The sequence below is a fragment of the Simochromis diagramma genome, unplaced genomic scaffold (genome assembly GCF_900408965.1).
Source record: "Simochromis diagramma unplaced genomic scaffold, fSimDia1.1 OVJJ01000466.1, whole genome shotgun sequence".
In the NCBI taxonomy this organism is placed as follows: Eukaryota; Metazoa; Chordata; class Actinopteri; order Cichliformes; family Cichlidae; genus Simochromis; species Simochromis diagramma.
In genome coordinates, this window is record NW_024387287.1 from 2,066,230 (window position 1) to 2,089,832 (window position 23,603).

Here is a 23,603-nt window from a genome sequence, read left to right on the forward strand (position 1 = left end):
CTTTGGACACTCACCCGGCCAACACTGCCTCCCCCCTAGGCATTCCGGTTACATCTCCTCCTGTCTCCTTACCACAGCATCACTTCTAAGCTCTCTTTCCCTCTGTTTCAGAGACCCCGTTTTAAGTTTCATGCACCACGCATAATTCCCTTGTGTACAGTTTTCACTTGTGTTTATAAATAAAGTCACATTAACCTAATCCCTGCTGTCCTGTCTGAGTCTGCATTTGGGTTCACATTTACATACTGGCCTCAGCTTGCCTTGACAGCCTCCCCTGACACCACACCCTGAGCCCACTGCTCCACTCCTCCCCTGCAGCTGAGCCACCAACCACACCCTGCCACAAGGTTCATGATAAATCTAATTTCATTGTATGTTAAATTTCAATTAAAACCTTTGCTGACATACCTCTTTTAGCCCAATTGATCAGTTCAATATTAAACTGTAATGAAGTGATAGTTAGGGCTCTTCTCCATACAGTAGTATTTGCTCCTCCATACAAGTATAAGGGCTACTTCAAGTTTAGATCTGTCAGCACTATTTTGCTATAGTGAGAACAAGAACCTAAATTGTACATTAAAGTGACTGAAGTAGCTAGCACATTTGGTTTCTAGTAATGTCCACATTAATACATTTTTGTTTGAAAGTGCATCTTTTTCTCTCCGTTTTGGCCTTCCCTCCACACTGAGACTGCGTTTTTGGTCAAGGCAAACAGGGCTTTTTGAAAATGCTCTCCAAAGTGCATACATTTGAAAACAGCGTTTTCACGTCGCAGTGTGGACTGCGAAAACACGGAGGCTTTTGAAAACGATGACGAATTTTAGTCATACGATGCAGTCATGTGACCAATTAAACTAAGATGGCGGAGGCAGTTGTTTTGTTTGATCTCAACTTTGACAGCCCTATTAAAGATTAATATCAGTTCGTACATGCTCCACATAGCTTTTCTTCAAATTCTTTAATTCTCACTCGCTTTTGCAACTTTGTACTTTTGTGTTACTGGCAGCAACAACTCCACCTCATTGTCAGTCTATTTAAAAAGTTGTTGGAGATCTTGTCAAAATTGATGGAATTATAAATAGATATAAGCATTGTCAAAGTTTCATGCACCGTGCAATACTACATGGAAAGCATCTGAGTGGCAACAGCTAATTTTTCAACATGACTATGATACCAAAACCAGTGGCAATACAGTAAAACCATACCTAGATAAAAAACAAAACAAAAAACACACAGTAGAACACTTCGAATTGGCGTCCAAGAGCCCTGACCAGTGAACTGTCCACTGTGGGGAACTGCTCACAGTAGCCCCACATGGGCACCAACAGGGCATTTTGCTGGGGCAATATTTAAATGATTCCTATTTTTAGGACTGAAGATTGTGCCAACTATGCTCTAACAATGATGCCTAGTTTAAAAGTAACAAACTCAGGAACACTGCTCAGTGAGTTCTACGTTTAAATTGTCAACAGTGGTCACATCAAAAGCAGCGCGATTCTGAATCTCCGCGTGTGTGTGTGTTCACAGCCCGTTTTCTACAGTTCTAAATCCGTGTGACGTCACTCTCCCAGAATGCCTGGCTTCCAGCGCGGCGCCCAGCAGTCAAGGCCCGAAGTCCAACAAACACCTTTAAACTTGTTGCAAAATGTCGACATGGAGTCGGAGCGGAGGCTGGACGGAGAGGTGGACCTAGGCTCAGTCGGTAAGTACCACCGATCCCTCGTCTGATCGGCCGAGCTGGAGTTTAACGCTGCTGGGCAAAGTATGTGAGTTAGCTCCTGCGAGACAAACTCCGACGCAAGTTAGTGAAGCGTTCATCTTTTGTTGTTTAATCAGCTTGTTGGCTCGGTTAATATCGGGACTTCATCCTTAGCTGCACTGACACCAGTCTGTGGATGTCCCTGATATAAAGCACGTGTATTATAGACCCAATAAACATGGTAATACACAAGTACTAAACCTGATTTCACATCCACCGCCGAATGTTGTAAACGCAGGCAGGCTAGCGGTCATATTTAGCCCGATGTGGTAATGACCCTGTTCACCCGCCCCCCCTCTTGTCAGTCCACAAAGCTGCGTGGGCTCAGTTTCCCGGCGCTCGTCAACTCATCAGTTTGGCTCCTTCACCAGGAAGGTACTTAATAGTTGAGTTCAGGAACTGAAAGTTATTAGGCAGAAATTAATTTGATTGCAGCTCAATACTTAGGACCCACAAGATGGCACTGCGATATCCCGGCGCTACTTTTCGTGTCAGCTTCATTCAGTGCCTCTGTCCAAGTTTGAAGAACGGGGACCTCGTGTTCAGCGAGCATCGTGGAAAAGCACCAACTTTCTCCCAGTCACAGTGTCAGCTAAACAAATGAAACTGAGCGAGAGTTATGAAAATAAGCATTGGTGAATTCTAACGCTTTAAAAATATATTTACCAACAACATTATTGAAAGTGAACACACATTTTTATACGTGGGAATAAAATATTTAGTCTAACATCACGGTTTAAATGCTTTAAATGGAAACAAAAAACCGTGACTTATTCTCTGCACAGAGTAAAAGCAGTTAGCCCAGCACCAAAGCCTGCTCGTGAATTTGTATGTGTCAAGTGAACTTAATGATGCACTTGACAGTAAAACTGCATGTACTAACTAGAGAAGTTATATAGCAAACGTTTGGTTATTACTGCGCTAACGGGCCCAAACATGTAAACGCACACGCAGTGGCCACTGGTTTAGGCTGACGGAGATGACTGATCACAGGCTTTGACCCCATAGCCACATTTCCAAACACGCTCACAAATGTGAATGTGAGAATAACATAAAGAGAATAATCTGTGAGCTTCCTAATAAGTCATAAGTAGCAGCCATAATCACTTTTACATCAACACATTGCGAGTAGTAGGGCTCCATGATTATGGCCAAAATGATTATCACAATTATTTTTATCAGTACTTCGATTGCAGTTATTTTTGACAATTACTCATTGAATTTGGTGACAAAAATGTTTTTATTTCCATGTCATAAACACTGCATTCACATTTTTCATTTTTGCAGAAATCTTTGCATAAAGCAAGATCCTGTCCATTTAAACAAATTAAGTGCATCTCATAGAAGAAAAAAAGTATAAATGAAAAGATTTTACAGTACAATACAATACAATACAATACTGTTTTATTTATATAGCGCATTTAAAAACCCGAAGGCACACCAAAGTGCTTCACAGTAATATGGAGAGTCAGCATAAGTCAATAACAGGGTACAAATCGGGCACTAGCACAGACAGGATAGAGGCACTAACAGACCAGAAGAGTTAGATAAATACAAAATCTGCTAAGAAGACAAAAACAGCAGTAAAATGAATAATGAAATAATAAATTTAATACAATTTAATAAAAGAGTTAAAAGTTTAAAATTTAAAAGATTTAAAAGGGTATTAACTGGTCAGGAAAGCCAAGTCAAATACAGTGGGGCAAAAAAGTATTTAGTCAGCCACCGATTGTGCAAGTTCCCCCACTTAAAATGATGACAGAGGTCAGTAATTTGCACCAGAGGTACACTTCAACTGTGAGAGACAGAATGTGAAAAAAAAAAATCCATGAATCCACATGGTAGGATTTGTAAAGAATTTATTCGTAAATTAGGGTGGAAAATAAGTATTTGGTCACCTCAAACAAGGAAAATCTCTGGCTCTCACAGACCTGTAACGTCTTCTGTAAGAAGCTTCTCTGTCCCCCACTCGTTACCTGTATGAATGGCACCTGTTTGAACTCATCATCTGTATAAAAGACACCTGTCCACAGCCTCAAACAGTCAGACTCCAAACTCCGCCATGGCCAAGACCAAAGAGCTTTCGAAGGACACCAGGAAAAGTATTGTAGACCTGCACCAGACTGGGAAGAGTGAATCTACAATAGGCAAGCAGCTTGGTGTGAAAAAATCAACTGTGGGAGCAATCATCAGAAAATGGAAGACATACAAGACCACTGATAATCTCCCTCGATCTGGGGCTCCATGCAAGATCTCATCCCGTGGGGTCAAAATGATCATGAGAACAGTGAGCAAAGATCCCAGAACCACACGGGGGGACCTGGTGAATGACCTGCAGAGAGCTGGGACCAAAGTAACAAAGGTCACCATCAGTAACACACTACAACGGCAGGGAATCAAATCCCGCAGTGCCAGACGTGTTCCGCTGCTGAAGCCAGTGCATGTCCAGGCCCGTCTGAAGTTTGCCAGAGAGCACATGGATGATACAGCAGAGGATTGGGAGAATGTCATGTGGTCAGATGAAACCAAAGTAGAACTTTTTGGTATAAACTCAACTCGTCGTGTTTGGAGGAAGAAGAATACTGAGTTGCATCCCAAGAACACCATACCTACTGTGAAGCATGGGGGTGGAAACATCATGCTATGGGGCTGTTTTTCTGCCAAGGGGACAGGACGACTGATCCGTGTTAAGGACAGAATGAATGGGGCCATGTATCGTGAGATTTTGAGCCAAAACCTCCTTCCATCAGTGAGAACTTTGAAGATGAAACGAGGCTGGGTCTTCCAACATGACAATGATCCAAAACACACCGCCCGGGCAACAAAGGAGTGGCTCCGTAAGAAGCATTTGAAAGTCCTGGAGTGGCCTAGCCAGTCTCCAGACCTCAACCCCATAGAAAATCTGTGGCGGGAGTTGAAAGTCCGTGTTGCTCGGCGACAGCCCCAAAACATCACTGCTCTCGAGAAGATCTGCATGGAGGAATGGGCCAAAATACCAGCTACTGTGTGTGCAAACCTGGTAAAGACCTATAGTAAACGTTTGACCTCTGTTATTGCCAACAAAGGTTATGTTACAAAGTATTGAGTTGTATTTTTGTTATTGACCAAATACTTATTTTCCACCCTGATTTACGAATAAATTCTTTACAAATCCTACCATGTGAATTCATGGATTTTTTTTTCACATTCTGTCTCTCACAGTTGAAGTGTACCTCTGGTGCAAATTACTGACCTCTGTCATCATTTTAGGTGGGGGAACTTGCACAATCGGTGGCTGACTAAATACTTTTTTGCCCCACTGTAGATATGCTTTCATTTAAAGGATTGGATAGAGTCCAAGGCTCGAATAGAAGCAGGGAGGCTATTCCAAAGGTTGGGTGCAGCTGAAGCAAAGGCACGATCGCCTCTGGTCTTTAGTCTAAACTTAGGTTGGGCCAGGAGTAATTGACCTGATGATCTTAATGCACGACAAGGAGTGTACAGATTGAGGAGGTCAGTGAGGTAGCTGGGCGCATTTTACCCAAATGCAATCAGGATAGCACACCTTTCACTTTGATCTTGTTGCACTGTTTTTCTTGGTCTTCATGCATTCATACTGCACTTTATTGTGTGTTTTCAGGGGTTTGTTGTTGTTGTTGTTGTTGTTGGATTAGTTGTTGTTTTGCAGTGCAGACAAAACTCCATAGCATGCTTTGCATATCATTTGGTCTTGCTTAGTGTCACTTTCCCAGTATGGCCACAGTATGTCTAAACAACAGATAATGATCCACATTGAGGGACAATCTCTTCAGCTTCTGCTGTGTCAGACGTGTGAATTTGGTTGTTTATCTGTCTTTGTACATAGTGTTACTCGTCCAGACTAGTCCAGGAATCTTCATGCTGCATGTTGCAGGGGACAGCTCTAATTGGCACAAGCAGGCATGTCATCAGGGGCTGTCTGAGGGAGTGCTTGATTTTCTTCTGCTTTGTTCTGTATTTGGAACACTCATTTTTAGTATCGCTCCATCATGTCCATTTAATTGTAGAAAGCCAAAATTGTGATCAAGATTAAAATCCAACTAATTGTTGAATATTAAAAATAAACAACACCCGTCCATTCATGAATTTATTTAGGGAAATGGTCAGTAATAAATATAGTTGAGGGCAAAAAAGGATTGGTTAACTTGCTTATATTAGAGTCAGGTGATACTGAATAAGGATAGCAGTCAGCCATCATTGTCATCTTGTTTTTATCTAAAAAGTTAGGTTAGTTAACCTCCTAGGACCTGGTGTCCACATATGTGGACATCACATTTTGGGTTGTCTAGACCAAAATACTTAATTTTTCTCTAGACGGGCCTGATATCCACTTACAAGGACATTATACTGCCACTGTTCTATCAAAATTTAAAACGAATGTCCTCATATGTGGATCTCATTTTTCTCAGAAACAAAAAATAGGTAAAAAAAAAAAAATCTGGTAATTCTTTGTTTTTACATTCATCAGGTCCCAATCAACCAAAAATGCCAAAGAAAAATTAAAAATGCATGCCATGAAAGAGTTTGGGTCTTAGGAGGTTAAAGCCTAATCTTTGCAACACTTGTGACACATTCACGGCATGAACAAGCACAATTTTGTAAGACCTCATTAAAGAATTGTTGATTATTTTCAAGGTGGAAAAAAAAATCAAGACTTTGAGCTTACGAATTGACAGATGTTTGTAGGGTTGCAAAGGGGCGGAAAATTTCCGGTAAATTTCCGAAAAGTTTCTGGTAAATTTCCATGGTAAGTTAAGCTTGGGAATTTTGGAAATATTCCATATTGGAAACTTTCCATGGAAATAATGGGAATTATGGAAATTAATGGGAATTTAGGAGAACTAACTGGGAATATATTATTTCCAAGCATAAATATAAACAGAAATCATAAGAAAACCTCCATGCAAAATGTTTTCAACAGATATTTCAACAGATTTATTTGTAAGTACAGTAGAATAGAACACGTTTCAGTAACTTGTTTCATGGATGAATAAAAACAGAAATGTTGAGTTCAATATTACCATCCCCTAACCCCGCTCATTCAAAAATGCCCCCTGTCCAAAAATCTCCACAAAGTCCCATTCAAAAGGTTAAATGAAAAATGCCACTTATCCTCCAAAACGTCCCATTAAACATGCAAATCTTCCTTCAAGCAATCCTCTTTTCTCATTTTTGCTCAGTCAATAGATTCTTCCTGGACTTCATCATCATCCAACAACATGTCCACTTCCTCAGCATCCAACTCTGAGTCTTCCTCTTCAGTGTCACTTTCCAGCCTTGTTGAGGATGGCTCTGTGTCAGGCTCAAAGAGCCGTAGGTTTGCCCGAATGCCGACCAGCTTTTCCACTCTCACATTTGTGAGCCTGTTGCGAACCTTTGTGTGGGTGTTCCCAAACAGTGACCAGTTGCGCTCAGAGGCGGCTGATGATGGTGGGATTTGGAGGAGGATGGAGGCTACAGGTGCAAGGGCCTCAGATTCACATAGTCCCTTCCACCAGGTGGCTGCAGATATGTGCTGCCATGACTGCCGTATTCCATCTCCTTTCCAAAGGCCTTGCTTTGTTCGATACTTTGCCAAACTGCCTAGAACTTTGCCTTTATCGAGACCCAGGTGGTCAGACATGGCTGTAATGACCGCATAGGCACCGTTGATCTCTTCCCCAGAAAGTATGCCCTTGTCATATTTGGGGTCCAGCATGTATGCTGCTGCAGCCAGTGCATGCTCCCTCCGCTGTTCCAACTCCCTCCGCTGTTCCAATGACTTGACCACAGCCGTTTCCTCTGCTTTCAGTAGTAGGGAAGTGGGCAGAATTGTCTGGATTTCTTCTTTGAGTTCTGCAAAAAGGCACTGGACATCTGACAAGATGGCACCATCCCCCTCTATCTTCGCTATTGCTGCTGCAATAGGTTTGAGGATTTTCTGACTGCTAGATACTCTTTCCCAGAACACATCATCCAAGATGACCTTCTTGATGTCACTGTCGATGCCTACAGACTGGGATATGGCAATCTCTTGCAGAGACTCCTTTCCCTCCAGAAGGCTGTCAAACATGATAACAACACCACCCCATCGCGTTATGCTGGGAAGCTTCAGTGTAGTACTCTTGTTCTTTTCCTTTTGCTTTGACAGAAATGTAGCGGATGTTACTTGTTTGCCTTTAACATATTTCAGAACTTGCTTCGCTCTGTTATTCAGAGTGTCCATTGTTTTTAGTGCCATTATGTCTTTAGGAGAAGATTTAGTGTATGGGCAGCACAGCCAATAGTAGTTATATGAGGGTAGGTCTCCTCCACATGTGCCCAGGCAACCTTCATGTTGGCTGCGTTGTCAGTGACCAGTGCAAAAACCTTATCTGGTCCAAGGTCATTGATGATCACTTTTAGCTCATCTGCAATGTATTGGCCTGTGTGTCTGTTTTCCTTTGTGTCTACAGTCTTGTAGAACACAGGCTGAGGAGTGGTGATTATGTAGTTAATAATTCCTTGTCCCCTGATATTGGACCATCCATCAGAGATGACTGAAATCTGTTTCACCTTTTCTTGAACTTGACTGAACTCTTCATCCAGTAGATGAGTAGACAATGCATGTCTGGTTGGGGGAATGTATGCTGGTCAGAGAACATTCAAAAATCTCTTCCAGTACACATTGGATGTCAGCATCAGGGGTGAGCCAGCTGCATAGATTGCACGAGCGAAACACTCATCTGCGTTTTTCTGGCTAGTGTCATCCATAAAATCAAAGAATCCTCTGATGCCAGAGGGACCAGGAGCTGATGAGTGGGTATCTGACTCTGATACAGCTGAAACAGATTCATTTCCCCCTTGAGTGGAACTCCTGGCTGCTGCATGTGTTGGGCCTTGAGGAATTTTTTTGCACTTTGCAATGTGCTGCTGCATTTTTGTGGCATTCTTCACGTACGTCTTATCACAATACTTATACATATATACAGATTTCCCTTGTACATTAGCTGGTGTAAAATATCTCCACACATCAGATAGCGCACATGGCATTTTTCTGTAAAATAAAACAAGAGCTTGTAAAAATGCTAATGCAATGCAAGAGTTCGTAATAATACAATTGCAATATGATAATAAACAGATATAAATAGTAAGGCTAGCTAAACAACTGGAATGATCTTCAAAACAAAACAGCCAAATGAGGAAGCTAGCATCTTCTTTATGTTATACTGGGCTATGGCTTATTTAGCATCTAACAGATGCTAGCATTTTATTTAGCATCTTATCAGATTGCTATCTACCAGATTAATACATTTTATGTGATATTTACAATTTAAACATTTAATGAATATATTTTCCCATAATAGTGTGGTCCATGTGTACATGTGATGGAGGCATGCACAGTGCCAGTAGGTGGTCTCAATAGCCATGCAGCAAGCATGTGCTCTGTACATGTGATTAAGGAATGGCATGGATATTCAAGTGTATTTGAATTGCATTTGTTTGTTTTTGTCAATATTATGCTAAAATATACTTTGCTCAACTATATTTAAGTTCCCTAAGAAGAGCCAACCTTCAATTTTGAAAATTCCCAGTTTATTCCCATAAATTCCCGTTAATTCCCATGGAAAGATTCCATCTTTGAAAATTCCGGGAATTTTGCAACCCTAGATGTTTGACATCCTTGTGCTCTCTGTCCCTTTTGGTAATTGGAGTCTACCTCAATTTCTTCTCTACCTGAGCACTCAAAGTGCTTTATACAACATGCCTCATACACTCATTTATATAAGCACTTTTTTCTATGCTTAAGTGGTTTCTATCCAACATTCACAGAGATTCATAGAGAGACACATTAGCTGGCTTCCTTTCTGTACAAAAATGTTATTTATCCAATCTAATTTTTCTGTGCCTCACTTTCTCTGTGCCTCACCACCTAATTGAGTCACTCCATCTCAAATCAATTTGGGCTGTTTGCTCAACCATCTCCAATTTGCATAAACATTTTGTGGTACAAAAACTTTAACTTTCCACTTGGGCTGCAACGATTCATCAGCATAATCGATGACATCAATTGGGGCTGCACGATTTTGCATAAAATGAGAATCCCGAATTTTTTGGCTTAGAATTGAGATCACGATTTTCTCACGATTTTCTTTTCCAGTATAAATATTTATTGCACTTATTAACTGCACATCAACTTCGTAACAGTTGAGACTGAACATAAAAACAATAAATAAACATAAAAACAACAAATGTCTCACGTTTTGTTGTTGCCGCAAAATGTTGTACTGCTTGTAATTCCGTCTCCACCGTTGCTCGACACTGCGTGTATAGAGCAGGTAGTGCAACAATAGAAAAATAGTTGCGGGACAGCACTGTGTAGCGTTTGTATAGGGTGTTGATCATTTTCCTAAATCCCTCGTTTTGCACAGTGTTGATGGGAGCCATATCTTTGGTCAGGTGATAAGTAATAGCCTCCGTAATTTCTTTGTGCCTGCGGGAGTTCGACGGGTATAGGGAAGCGCTGTATAAGGTTCCCGTTATTGATGTTTGGGTGGTTGACCGGGACGGATTTTCTCCTTTCACTTTCTCGTCATCCCTGACGTGCTCTCCGTTGTTTTTTTCCCTGCTAATTTTAGCATCACACGGCACAGCTTCTGTATCACGTGGTATAAGGCTCCGCCCTTGTCATTTGTTGAGCAGGAAGAGTGAGCGCTTGTTTTCATGCAGATTACGTCCCGGATCAAAATGCGGTACAATCGTCGTCGTTGTCTTTTTTTTTTTTTTTTTTTTTTTTTTTTTTTTTGCTCCTGAATTTGCTCCTGTCAATTTCTTCATTTAGTCCCAAGTTGAGGTCGCCCCCAAGAACAAGTGATATATTACATTGTTACATTATGAATGTACTGTGAGTATAATAATACTAATGGAAATGAGTAAGGGTAGCACAGTGGCACTGTGGTTTGCACTGTTACACCAAGAGGTGTGAGGCAACAGTGAGTTCAATTCCACCATCAAGCCAGGGTCTTTCTGTGTGGAGTTTGCATGTTCTTCCCATGTTTGCATGGGTTCTTTCCGGGCGCTCCGGCTTCCTCTCACAGTCCAAAGACATGCAGTTAGTGGGGATAGGTTAACTGGAAACTCTAAATTGCCCATAGGTGTGAGTGGTTGTGTGTCTCTATGTGTTAACCCTGCGGATGCCTGGCGACCTGTCCAGGGAGTACCCTTCCTCTCTAGGACAGCTGGAATAGGCTTCAGCCCCCCTGCGACCCTGGCAAGGATAAGTGGAAGAGAATAGATGAATGGAGCATGTACGTACTTGTCTGTGAGGCTATAGTGGATGTGCTGACACTGAGTGCGTGTGTGTGTGATTGTGCCATGCCGATGTGTAAAAATCAGGGGGGTGGTTTGTGACTGTGTAGGAAAACAGGTGATCGGTGCAGTGAAAGAAGTAAGAAAACCATGGAAAAGGGCAAATGGGAGGGATGAAAGAGAAAACTTGAACGAAAACAAAAACATTGTAATGAAATATCCCTAAGATGTCAGTGTAGGTTCTTAGTCATCCAGGTCACAGTGGTCATGGTAGACTACCACGACATGAATTTGTCTGAAAACCTCACGTGGGCATGCAACTAGGGCCGCAGTGATTCATCGGGTATTTCGAATAATTTAATTATAAAAAAAATTTAGACACAAATTCTTTGCTTTGATACTTTGTGAACTCAGCTTGAGTGAAAGAAAATGTGTTTCTCGTGTCCAAAACACTAGCGCTGTTCCCGTAATCACCATTAAAACCTTTGCTGGCAAAAACTAGCCAAGTTCTTCATCAAAGCACCTGATCAACAAACTCCGACATGAAGACAAGCAAACTTTGTAGCTGTTCCATCCACCGCTCTTTGTTTTACACAGAGAAAAATCTGCAGTAAGCATCCAGAAGATGCATTAAGATATGCAGATAAACTCTTAATGTGGTCTGATACATGTTTGCTGAAGGCTGATGTCAGCCACCTTATTGTGGAAGCAAACGGGCAAAAAATGGGGCACGGTGTGTAATTTATTTCAAGGTTTTCATGTCTTTTTTTTTTTTCAGATTGAAAATGAAATAATATAAAATACTATCTCAGTTAAATTGTGTTCACATACACACTGACCTGAGTGATTTTAGGTTGGACAGTAAATATTAATGTCTACTCTATCATAACGTCTTGTTTTCAACAGCGCAGAAACATTGCATCAAAGCACAGGGCAAACTTCAGAATGCTGATATGCTTGCTTCTCTTCATTGGAGCTACCACATTCTCCTTTAAGGGCTTACAGACACAAACTCACTCATTCACTTGTAGACTTAAACACACAGAAATAAACAAAACTCATAAAGCCTTCCAAAAAGACACAGTAAAGATGCATTTTGTTTAGATTGCATGTTTATTTAGTTTTCTTTGACATTGACTTAAACCTTGTGCGTTCTCCCAAGTAGTAATAAATATATTAAAAATAAGGCTTTTATGAAACCCCTGAATAAAAAATTTCTTATTGAAAATTTACAGTTCAGTATTTAATATTACATAAAATAAACCATATACACGTGTCTTTGAATGGCAAAGATGCAGAAATGTCTGCATGGCTAGATGCAGCAGTGCTCGTTCAGCCTGACTAGAGCCTCCTTGCTGGGTGTCTCCCTCTGCTCGCTCACTGCGTTTGTGTCTAGTCTATGCGCTATCACTATGTGTTCTCTAATAAAGGTGAACCCTCAAACCTTCTTCTACTGACAGCTCATGTCTAAACTGTTTCTCCTTTGGCACAAATAATTTACCTGTTTTTGTGTTCTGAAACTATTAAAATTCTGGCACAGTAAAGAAAGACAAATGCCAATGTCATGTATATGATTACCTCACTGCATACACGAGTAGGCATGTATCAGCTAAACAGAAAACAGTTTTAATTGCTTTGATAACTCTGTGCATGCGTGTGTACAAACGAGAACAGTAGTCTAATAACTTAACAGTTGTAGCTTTAAGTGTTTGAGCTCAGAGAGAACCATCTTTTGGTGATATAGTGGTACTATTACTATTATTGTTGTTGTTCTAGTTGTCATGTGACGTCTGCAGCACACCATCTAAGCCCAGAGGTTTCATGTGAACACACTGACGCATTTTCCTGCACTTTTCTGTTTTGCAGGTCTGTGAAGATGCCGGGCTTCCTGTCATTCAGCTACTGAATGCTAAATTAGACTGCAGGTCAACACAAGAACATTTCTCAGGAAACACACAGACCCAGTCTGAGCTTCCAAAGCTCCTCATCACAACAGCCCTTTTGGGGTTGCTATGGCAGCTGCTGTCACAGAAACCAAGTGCTGGACACAGGCTTGCCCCAGTAAGGCAGGACAGACCTCTAGTCATTGCTGCAAGAGACCGTCAGACAGCACTTAGCATTTATCGTGCACTTTAACAAACGATCCGAACTCCGTGGGCTGATAGTACCGTCTCCTCATGAGTTTTGTGTTTATCAGCGCAGGCTCGTGGCCAGAGTCCCTGAGCAGCACAGCCAAAACCCACCATTGTATTAGACCATGTTCCACCAGCAGGACCATCTAAAGAGCCAGCCACAGGAGAGCCATCCTGCCGTTCGGCAGCTTTTTCACTGCCAGGACTGTGGGAAGCAGTACAACACCCAGCTAGGTTACAGACGCCACCTCGTGGCAGCTCACAGTGCTGCAGCAGCCCTGCCCTGCTCAGATGTCGCTCCTTCCCTGCTGGAGCACCTGGGTGGCCATATTGACAGGCCTCCACCGTCAGAGGGAACCATTAATGTTGTGGTGCCAGTAAGAGAGAGGAAGTACTCCTGTGAGAGATGCGACCGCCGTTTTTACACACGTAAGGATGTGCGCCGTCACGCGGTGGTGCACACAGGACGCCGTGACTTCCTGTGTCCGCGCTGTGCCCAACGCTTTGGCCGCAGAGACCACCTGACTCGCCATTTGAAGAAGAGCCATGCCCAGGAGACGGGGTTGATGCCACCCAGTTCCAGCACTCCTGTGGCTACACCGAGCCCCTCCACTATGTGCCCAGTAAAAGAGGAGCCCAGCCCAGTCACCACTGAGATGGCCTCTGTCTCCAAGGAGCCCATGGAGACTTTTTCCAGGGAAATGTACTCCTCGTACCACATGGCCAGTCCTGTCCCTGGCATGGGCCAACCTCATGGCCTTATTCAAGGCTCCTTGTCCTCGAGCATGGGTGTGGCTCGCCACATGCCCTCTCAATCTTCCCAACCCCACCATCATCACCTGGCACCATCGGCAGCTCCGCAGCAGCAGCATTATAGCAACATGCCACGGTACCAGCACCACGGCTCTACCTCATATCCTCGTGGCGACGTGGACAGCTTCCTGCTGGACCTGCAGAGTGCCCCTGCGCCTCACCTGAGTGCAGTAAACTCCTCTAGCTCTACTTCTGCTTCCCCTCAGAGGGACGTTCTGGCTGAAGGGGTGAGTGCTGGTGGTGACCCACACTTGATGTCCAGGAGCCCTGCTGTGCCCTCAGCTGAGCTGTCCTGCACCACTAACATGGACCTGGGACCCCTGCTGAGCTTCTTACCTTTCAGCCTGCCACCGTACAGCCCTCACATGGGGATGGGAAGCTTAGTGATGAGCTATCCAACTACCACCACCACCACCGCGTGCTCTCCATCCTCTTCCACCGGGCTGTCCTCCCAGGCTCCAGGGCCGTTCACCTTCTTCCAGTCTCCGCAGGCTAATGCACCACAGGGCCCTGGGCCCCACAACCACACCCAACTACCTCAGGCATACAGCAGTCCTGCTATGAGCACATCCACTTCCCTACCTCATTACTACCAGGCCTTTCAGCAGTAAGCAGCTGTCCCCGCGCAGTGCTCGATGTCTTTGTTCATGAAAATAGTCAAATTAAGGAACGGCGTCTTTACTGTAAAACAGATTTCTTGTTTTAGATATTGTTGAACGCAACAAATCACCTCAGCAGTATTACCTCATTATTTAAAGTAAGCTTGAATGTTTAAGAAGGTGTAGATGTTTTAACTGCAACCAAAATATACTTGTACTTCTCCATCTAGAAACAGTAGATGCACTTCATACGGGTGCTGCTCATTGCTCTCACTGAGCCTGTCATCTGTGAGAAACGGACACCTTCCTTACTCAGGTGGATGTGAAAACATTAGCGCATTATAGAGAGCAAGCACTACCGAAAAGACTAAGCCTCAGAGCACCTGTTTGTTTGACATTTGGATCAGCTTCCTGTCAATGCCGTGCATCATTCATACGATGTATCCACATGTTATTGTCTTTCAAAATGAAGCGTATTTTGTCTGCTTCAAGTTTCAGCAACCCTGTACAAATATCTGTCAGATCAAACATCTCATCCATCTTACTGGAAATGAAGCACAAATGAAATAGAATGAGCTTTGTGACCATTAACACAGTCCCTTTTTAGAAGCTTAGGGACATTTAGTCATAAATCTTTTATTTTTTATTTTCACCGAAGACATGCCAAAACACATGGGGGGGCTGCTCCACTGTTACCGATGGGGTTTCGAAATGTTCTGACTCTGAACCAGAATATTTGACACAATAGGAACTGATAAGACAAAGTTTCCTTAGAGCAAAATGAACTCATTGTGCAGTACTATCTGTTTTGTTCCAAATATTTCTGTTTTTGAGTTGCAGCAATGGATTACCTGTAAAGAGCAACTGGGTGAATCACAGTTTGTTCTCCAGCTATTCAGTTTCTTAAACCATCTCGGAGTCCAGGTTGCTGGAGCCTGTCTCAGAGGGGCTGAAAAGTGGCCTCCACTCTGGACAGACTAGCAGGGAGAAACAAAATATGGACATTTAGGAGGCTGAAATACATTACTGAGGTGTCATTTAACGACCAGTATGAACAGGATGCAGTATTACAGAGAAAAATCTGTTACTTTCATATTTATGGGGAATATTTAAACAAACCACTGGATCCCATGTTTTCTAGGTTTGGGTGTGTTTTTTCAAGTCAGCTTAATATTATTTTTCTCATTGGCGGCTGCTGCTGCAATGACCACAGCATGACGAGAAACCTTTTAAATGTACACATGTGAATCAAGGGATTGCTGGAAATGGTAGGAAGTATTGGTTGGATGGTGGCCGCCCTGGCTTCGTGACCTGACGTGGGGCAGCTGGGAACTGATTTAAGCAGAAGGAAGCTTCACATTCCACCCTGTTACCTGTGTTTTCTTTTTTCTGAACTGGACCACTGGATGTGAGCACCGTTAGAACCGAGCACGAACATCCATGTGGAGCATTTCTACCCATTTCACTGTTACTATTAACACCGTTCTTCAGTGGCTGTGGTGCTGGACTCTGTGAATCTGATAAAATTAGCACTATAAGCACCTTCATCCCTCTTGTCCTGGTCTCACCTTTGCTGCTGATACATGGGGAAGCAGCTAAAGAGTGGATGGTGTCACAGGAAAACAAGAAGCCTCCAGTAACAGACCCAGTTACCTGACATTCACCCAATGTGTCAGGGCTGGTGGAATGGTTTTAAGTCTTCAACTGGTGTGAAGTGACTGATGTGATCTTTAGAGAGGGAGTCATTTAGATGACTCTTTCCTCAACCTTCATTCATAAACCCCTCTAATTAGCACTGTGCCAGGCTTCACATTGTCTTAAAATGCTACTGTTGTGCCTCTCTAAGAGTGTCTAATCTCGTGACTGGGTTGAAGCACTTAGGTCAATTCTCAAAAAGTTTGAATTTGATGTGTACCTCAGACCTGGAACTGTGGCTTTCTGCTTTATTTCTGTTTGCTTTTAGTTGTTTGGACTCTTTTGGTGCCATTATATTGAAACTTTAAAGGTAAATTTGTTCTTTATGTAGTTGCAGACATAATTCAAACCTTCTACCTCTACATTGTCACGTAACTTTTGCAGCAATCATTAGAAATTGTTTTAACATGAAGCAGTTTTTAGCACTGAAGAAGGGGAATTATTCAGAAGTCATTCTGACGGCCTGCGTATACACGTGGGCTTGAGTGCTATATTGGAGAGTCATTTCTGTACTTGCCTTTAATGATATTTCTACTTATTTACTACCTCAGATGAGACGGGAAACTGTCCATCTAACTGCAGAGAAACTTCTCTGTGTAGTTTTATTTTTGTCACAAGCACATGTACTTTGTAGTTCTGTAGTTTTTATTGAAGCTAGCTGCTGCAGCTGATGCTACAGCCTGTGCGTTCACTGCTCGTGCCTCAGCCTGTTTAACACTTGTTTTGGTTAGGGATCAGGCCTCCGTCTAAAGGAATTTCACAACTCTTTATTGGAATGCTGAGATGAAATTGAAGGGAGTGCTGACGTGGAATATTCCAAATAAATGTTCCTACAGTGAGCGTAGCAGATTGATCAAAAATCTAATAAGTCTCCAGAACACAAAACAAAATCAACAGTCGTATGGAACTCTACATACGATACGTGTGAAGAACAATAAGCTGGACAGCCACAGAGAGGCTGTCCCAAATTTGGCATAATTGTTTGAGAATGTATGTTTGAAAAGTTTGCCAGCGAACACAGATGGTCTTCACCTGAGCTGTGACTACAACTGGTTGCACTGCTCGCTGCTCTGTCGGCCTCTGAAGCTTATCCCAGCTACCGTAGACCGAGAGGCGGGGTACACCCTGGAAAGGTAGCTTAAGCAACTATGGCAAATGTGATCAAACGCACTTCAGACTGATGGCGGAGAAGGGCAGAAACAAGGTTTCACCTCACTAATGACTGTGGTGCCTGCATTTAGCCCGGCTTTGAGAGCCAGTCCAGTGCAGGTTTAGCCACCTTAAACTTAGTTACTTTTTGCTTTAGGGATTTATATTCTAGTTTAATAGACTAGGAGACTGTGACAAGAAAAGGAGTTGTCATTTTCTAATTATCTGAACATAAAGTCATACAAAATAAAATCTTTAGATTTACACTGTCTGTGTCTATGTGCATTTTTATGGAAATCAAATTGCAAAGTTGGAGTATGTGTATTTAACCAGACTTGGAGTACCTTCATGTAAGCTGTATTTGTATACAGAAACAAGGTGAATAGGATAGTAACTGTGCTGGTCTTCTGCATGCTGACGCTACCTATAGATTATTTTTAAACCAGATTTAGTTTACTTTTTATTAGTGAGTGAATTACACTTAAATACAAGCATAAGAAGGCAGAATCTGTGGCCTTAAAGCCAGAAGTTTTTCAGATATTTCTGTTAATCCCATCAAAATGTCATTTTAAAATATGACTATTGTCAATACATTAAATATTAATGTAGAGTCAAACCAACTACCAAGTGTACACTACAAGTTTGAGCCAGTATGCTTTGCATTCTGGGATGCAGCAAGGTAATATAGATGTGCCAAGATCTGTATGCGGTAACTAGCTGTGAAATGATCATATAGGCTCTGTGTTCTCAAATAGTCCAGAACAAAGCACCTTCTTCCTGTATGTACCTTTGTTGCTCCCGATAAAGCAGACTAACAATTCCCAGATGGTTTGTAATGATGCATTTTGGTTTTCCCACGAGATCTCATAGTTAAAGACCTCATAGTACCATATCAGCCCTGTGTTGTGCTGTATTGCGGCTTCCCCCCCTAATTTTTAAGTACATTTCATGACAAAAACACATACAGACACTTTCTATCTCTCTCTCACACTCACACTCTACAAGAAGATTGTTAAATTATGCATCTGTGCATTTTAATATTTTTGAGCTGTATGTTTTGGGGGGAGGTTCTTACAGGTGCAGCATTTCTATTTGGGGCTGGAGCCTATGATAGCTGCCATAGTGACACTGACCCTAGACAAATACAAAAATAGTGAAAAACAGTCAGAAACGACTAGGGTGGGCAAAAAAAAGTTAGTGGCCCGACCTGAAAAACCGTTAGTGTTTTGAGAGTTGTCTCATTGTCGCCCCTCTAGTGCAACCAAAGCAGCTGAAACTGTTTAATAGCTCCCTCTCCTACTTAACTGACCAGATAAATATTTCAGAAATTTAACTGACTTGATGCTACATAAAATGTGTTTCTTTTATTTATGTCTGTGAAGGTTCTCAGTCATCCAGGTCATCGTAGTCAAAGGAGCTTGCAAAGAAAAGCGACGCTTTTCTTTGCAAGCTCCTTTGACTTTCTTTCTTTTATTTATTTATTTATTTTAGCAGTGTATAAAGAAATTAGGTAGCTCTAGACATTTGCACTATATTGTACATATTTTAAATTTTCTACATGAGTAAATGTAACTTTTGTAAAAAGCAATCAGAAGCCTCTTTGCTTTATCTGAGGATGGCGTTCAGGGCTTCTAACATTTCACAAAACAAAGGTTGCTCTCACATTGTTCTTATAGTGCTGAGATTTTTCCATTACTTGGAGCAGGCCTATGTTGGAGGTCTAGAGAAGATTTCCATGAATGATCTGCTGGCACTTCATGATCATACATCCTGTCAGATCTCCATGGTGAGGATTCCGACATGTCTATCTCAGTGAATAACACATCTGGCATTTGGTGTAGGTGAATGTAGCTGTTCACAGTAATGTGGAATTGGGTCTTGTTGATTGTTAAATTAAAGCACAACACCTGTAAGCTGGTTTGTTAAATACTGTTAAAATACTGTGTGTGTGAAGCTGTTGTAAAACCAGTCTAATGCTAAAAATGCCAAAATACAAGCTATTTCAGATCATTCTGATAATGACAGTAACTGTGGGTTTCTCTAGACCATAGGTGTCAAACTCTGGCACACGGGCCAAATTTGGCCCGCAGCCTAATTACATTTGGCCCGTGAAGCCATACCAAATTACTATTAGAGCTGGCCTACTGGTATTATACAGCTAATATATATATTGTTTAGTATTAAGCTATGCTTGTTCCATATTCAGTTTTTCAGCAAAACTTGTTTGGGTCCATAAGAAAAGATTCATTCTCATATCTGGAGGAAGATTTTTTTTTTTCAATAAATATTAATGTTAGCCCGCAACTTTGTTCCAGTTTTGAATTTTGGCCACTGTGTATTTGAGTTTGACACCCCTGCTCTAGACTGTCTCTGGTTGATGTTATTTCTTTGTCTAAAATATAGTACTGACGACTCATTCAAACTTACAGACTTTATGAAAAGAGCACAAAATACTGTAAGCACAAATATTTTTGTTCATGGGTATGGAGTGCCAGGACTGCCATAATGCATTAATTAAATACACCATTAAATAATTAATTAAATGTGGCAATAATTAATTAAAATTGGAATTAATTAATTAAATAAATAGTTATGACACATGTAATTAATTAATTATTGACACATTTAATTAATTATTTATGTATTTCACATTTTAATTAATTATTGACACATTTAATTAATTAATTATTGACACATTTAATTAATTATTTATGTATTTCACATTTTAATTAATTATTGACACATTTAATTAATTATTGACACATTTAATTAATTATTTAATGATATATTTATTTATTTCATTTTGGCAGTCATGGCGCCTGGCTCTCATCATGAAATAATTTTATCTGTCAGCCTCACCCATCAAACTCAGGGGGCGGGGTTAACGCTGCCCATGCAGCTTCTCTAACATTTGATTGGTTGCCGTGCAAAGTAAGTCAAAACAGGTCGATCCTAGATAATCGATTGCTTGTGTAGACTTGGGGCAGCCAGGTATCCCAGAATGCAGATCAAATCACAGGCAGCAATGGTGGTGGTGTAGTTTTAAAATACCCCGTTTTTCTGTCACCAGCTACACTTTTAACAGTGTTTTAGCCGCGAATGTCGCGACGTATGTCTGGTCAGGTTGTCAACATAGAACATGTTTGCAAAAGTGCTCAGATGTTTTCAGAGATTTCACTAGCTCTGCTAACAATTAGCATGCAGAGTGCACCCAGGGGGTTACGTTAACCGGTTTGTTTACATATTCCACTCTCCGTGTTCCACATGTTGCATTCGCAGATTCTCATTTTCACCGAACGATCGTCTCTTTCCGCCTGGTCTTGTGTCTCTGTGCTTCTGTAACATAAAGAACGAGCTGACATTTTCCTCACGAAACCAGCGATCAGCTCAACAGACCCTCAGTTTACCTGCATGCATCCTCCTCCTCATCTGTCAGCTGTTTAACACCTGCTGCTAATTCAAGAAACACGCCTACGTTACCTGGTGATAGTCACAGTTTAACTGGGCAGCCGGTACTCGATATAAAGCAATGTCAGCGTATTTTTCTGCACAAGATAAGTAAATATAGTGTTTTCCCCGAGCGCAGAGCTGCTGGAGCTTGTTTCCTTACAGAGCACTTTATAGGCGAACCAGCTTCATCAGCGGCTGATGTCCAATCACCGGCACACAGCTTTGAAACCTCAGCTGAGTTTTAGCTCTCAGTGGTTAAACGCTGGACTTCATTCACTCAGGTTCTGTCTGTCGGGTCACGTTTACTTCGCTGTTTTATTTACAACTGAGCAAATCGGTTTGGCTGAGGTTAAAGTTACGTTTCATAACTGCATAGTTTCACAGACGTTTAATGGTTCACTGGCACATGTGTTAGACTGAACTATCATCTAAATATCATCTGTTTTTTTAATAGTTATTCAACTGTATTCTAAGCACCAGCTGTCTGTTAGAATGTGATTTTTTTCTCTCTCTGTTGGCAGAGGTATAAAAATGCGCAGGAAAATCTGACGTGCATGGCAAACTTCACCGACGATATTTAGGGAGGAATAAACACACATCAAACATAAATGAACCATTTGCCTGTCTCCATAATTGAGAGCATTTTCTCTTCTTATGTCAACACTCTCTCTCTCTTTTTTTTTTTTTTTTTTTGCTTTTTCGGTCATGTTATCTTTACCTGTCAAAGGCTTGTTACAAACTATGAAACACATGGTGCAGACTTCTGGATGTTAGAAGAAAACTAATACTGCTCATGAAGGAGACTAAAGGCAGGAAGGTGTCCTTTAAAACTAAACATGTTAATAGGACCTCCCTATTTATATCATAGTTTATGATATAGCACGTGTATTTCAGTAATAGCCTGCTGATTTCAGGTGAACAGTCGCACAGCTCACGTAGGCGTTATCTGTGAAACTCCTTAACTATAATTTATCCAAGTTAACTTCAGTTAACCATTCAGACAGTTCTTTTGCAATGAAAAACATAAACACCCATGCTGGTGTAGGTTCCTCAGTGCCAGCTGTTAACATTATAGCTGCTTATGCAGTAACCATGGTAACCACGGACTCTAAGCGGCTGGATCGACGGAGGTCAGACAACAATTTTACATGTATGATCTTAAAACAGGACACAGCCACTATACGTGCTGGCCTCATATCAAATGTGAAGGCAGACTGAGTCTATGTTTGACGTTTTTTATATCTAATCTTCCTTTTCAAACATTTAAACAGCAGCGAGTCTGCAGCTGAGGGAATACAAACTCAAATTGTCGGAACAGGTTGGCTCGTTTCTTGGATTCATTTGGTGATTTATTAAATGTATAACTGTTATTCTAATCTGCTGCTGAGTCTCTTACACTTTTCTTTATGCTGTATATTTTCACGTCTCTAGTTGGCAGTTAGATAGTCAGCTGGGAAACTTTGTGTTAACTCATGGAGCTGAGGATATCGTGGATATGCTGACCTCGCTCCGTGGTGTACAGGGCCGTTTACCCTCATGATTAATATTCACTATAAAAATATTAGCCGAACATCATGAAGTCTGTATGTGTTTCATAGTGTCGAACAACCTTTGTACAGTTAAAGCCAGCAGTTACTACATGACGGAAACACCAACGTTATCTCTTTTATGCGTCTATACACAGGTCACGCTGATTACTGAACAAAAACCCAAAGATCAGATGTTAAACAGATTTATTTGCTCTCTCTCCTCCTTAAACATGTTTTTAATGTTAGTTATAATTCAGAATTGGCGACTGAAACACGTAGGACACATAAGAACATCAGGAAATAAAACACCGATAAATATAACCTCAGTAAAAGAAGTCAGCGGGGGTTACTACAGCTGTGTACCGGGGCCTGCGCTTTGTCGGTGGGATTGCTTGCGAGGCGAGCGGGTCTATCCCACGCTTTGCCGTGAGACTGGGCAGACATCTCCGAAATCATCGAAGCACTTTTGCAAAGAGGCTGTATCTTGACAAACCGACCAGACACATGAAGATTAAACCACTACATTCTCGGCTAAAAAAATATTAAAACGGTATTTGGTGACACACAAACAGGGTTTTTCAAAGTTCAGTTCTGTTAGCTTCCACATGCCGGTTGTTGTGTGCTAGAAACAATGGCCACCAGGCCAAAGCAATGGTTTTGACTCGATCAGCGTTAACCCCGCCCCCTGAGTTTGATGGGTGAGGCTGACAGATAAAATTATTTCATGATGAGAGCCAGGCGCCATGACTGCCAAAATGAAATAAATAAATATATCATTAAATAATTAATTAAATGTGTCAATAATTAATTAAATGTGTCAATAATTAATTAAATGTGTCAATAATTAATTAAAATGTGAAATACATAAATAATTAATTAAATGTGTCAATAATTAATTAATTAAATGTGTCAATAATTAATTAAAATGTGAAATACATAAATAATTAATTAAATGTGTCAATAATTAATTAATTACATGTGTCATAACTATTTATTGAATTAATTAATTCCAATTTTAATTAATTATTGCCACATTTAATTAATTATTTAATGGTGTATTTAATTAATGCATTATGGCAGTCCTGGCACTCCATACATGGGTAGCAGGAAGCATCAGCTAAAAGCCACGCCCCTGCTACTTCCATACCGTGCCACCAGAGGCGCAACAGCTGTTCTCCAATCCAGTAGGTGG

The 23,603-nt window shown here is 41.4% G+C and overlaps 1 protein-coding gene across 1 annotated transcript; it reads left to right on the plus strand.

The window, feature by feature from the left end:
* Positions 1–1,318: 1,318 nt before the first annotated feature.
* LOC120716292 (zinc finger protein PLAGL2-like) lies at positions 1,319–18,690 on the plus strand. The gene is made up of 2 exons (XM_040003763.1): positions 1,319–1,702; positions 12,911–18,690. Exon 2 carries the CDS (start codon positions 13,302–13,304, stop codon positions 14,598–14,600), a length of 1,299 nt encoding a protein of 432 aa, XP_039859697.1. The 5' UTR covers positions 1,319–1,702; positions 12,911–13,301; the 3' UTR covers positions 14,601–18,690.
* The last annotated feature ends 4,913 nt before the right edge of the window (positions 18,691–23,603 follow it).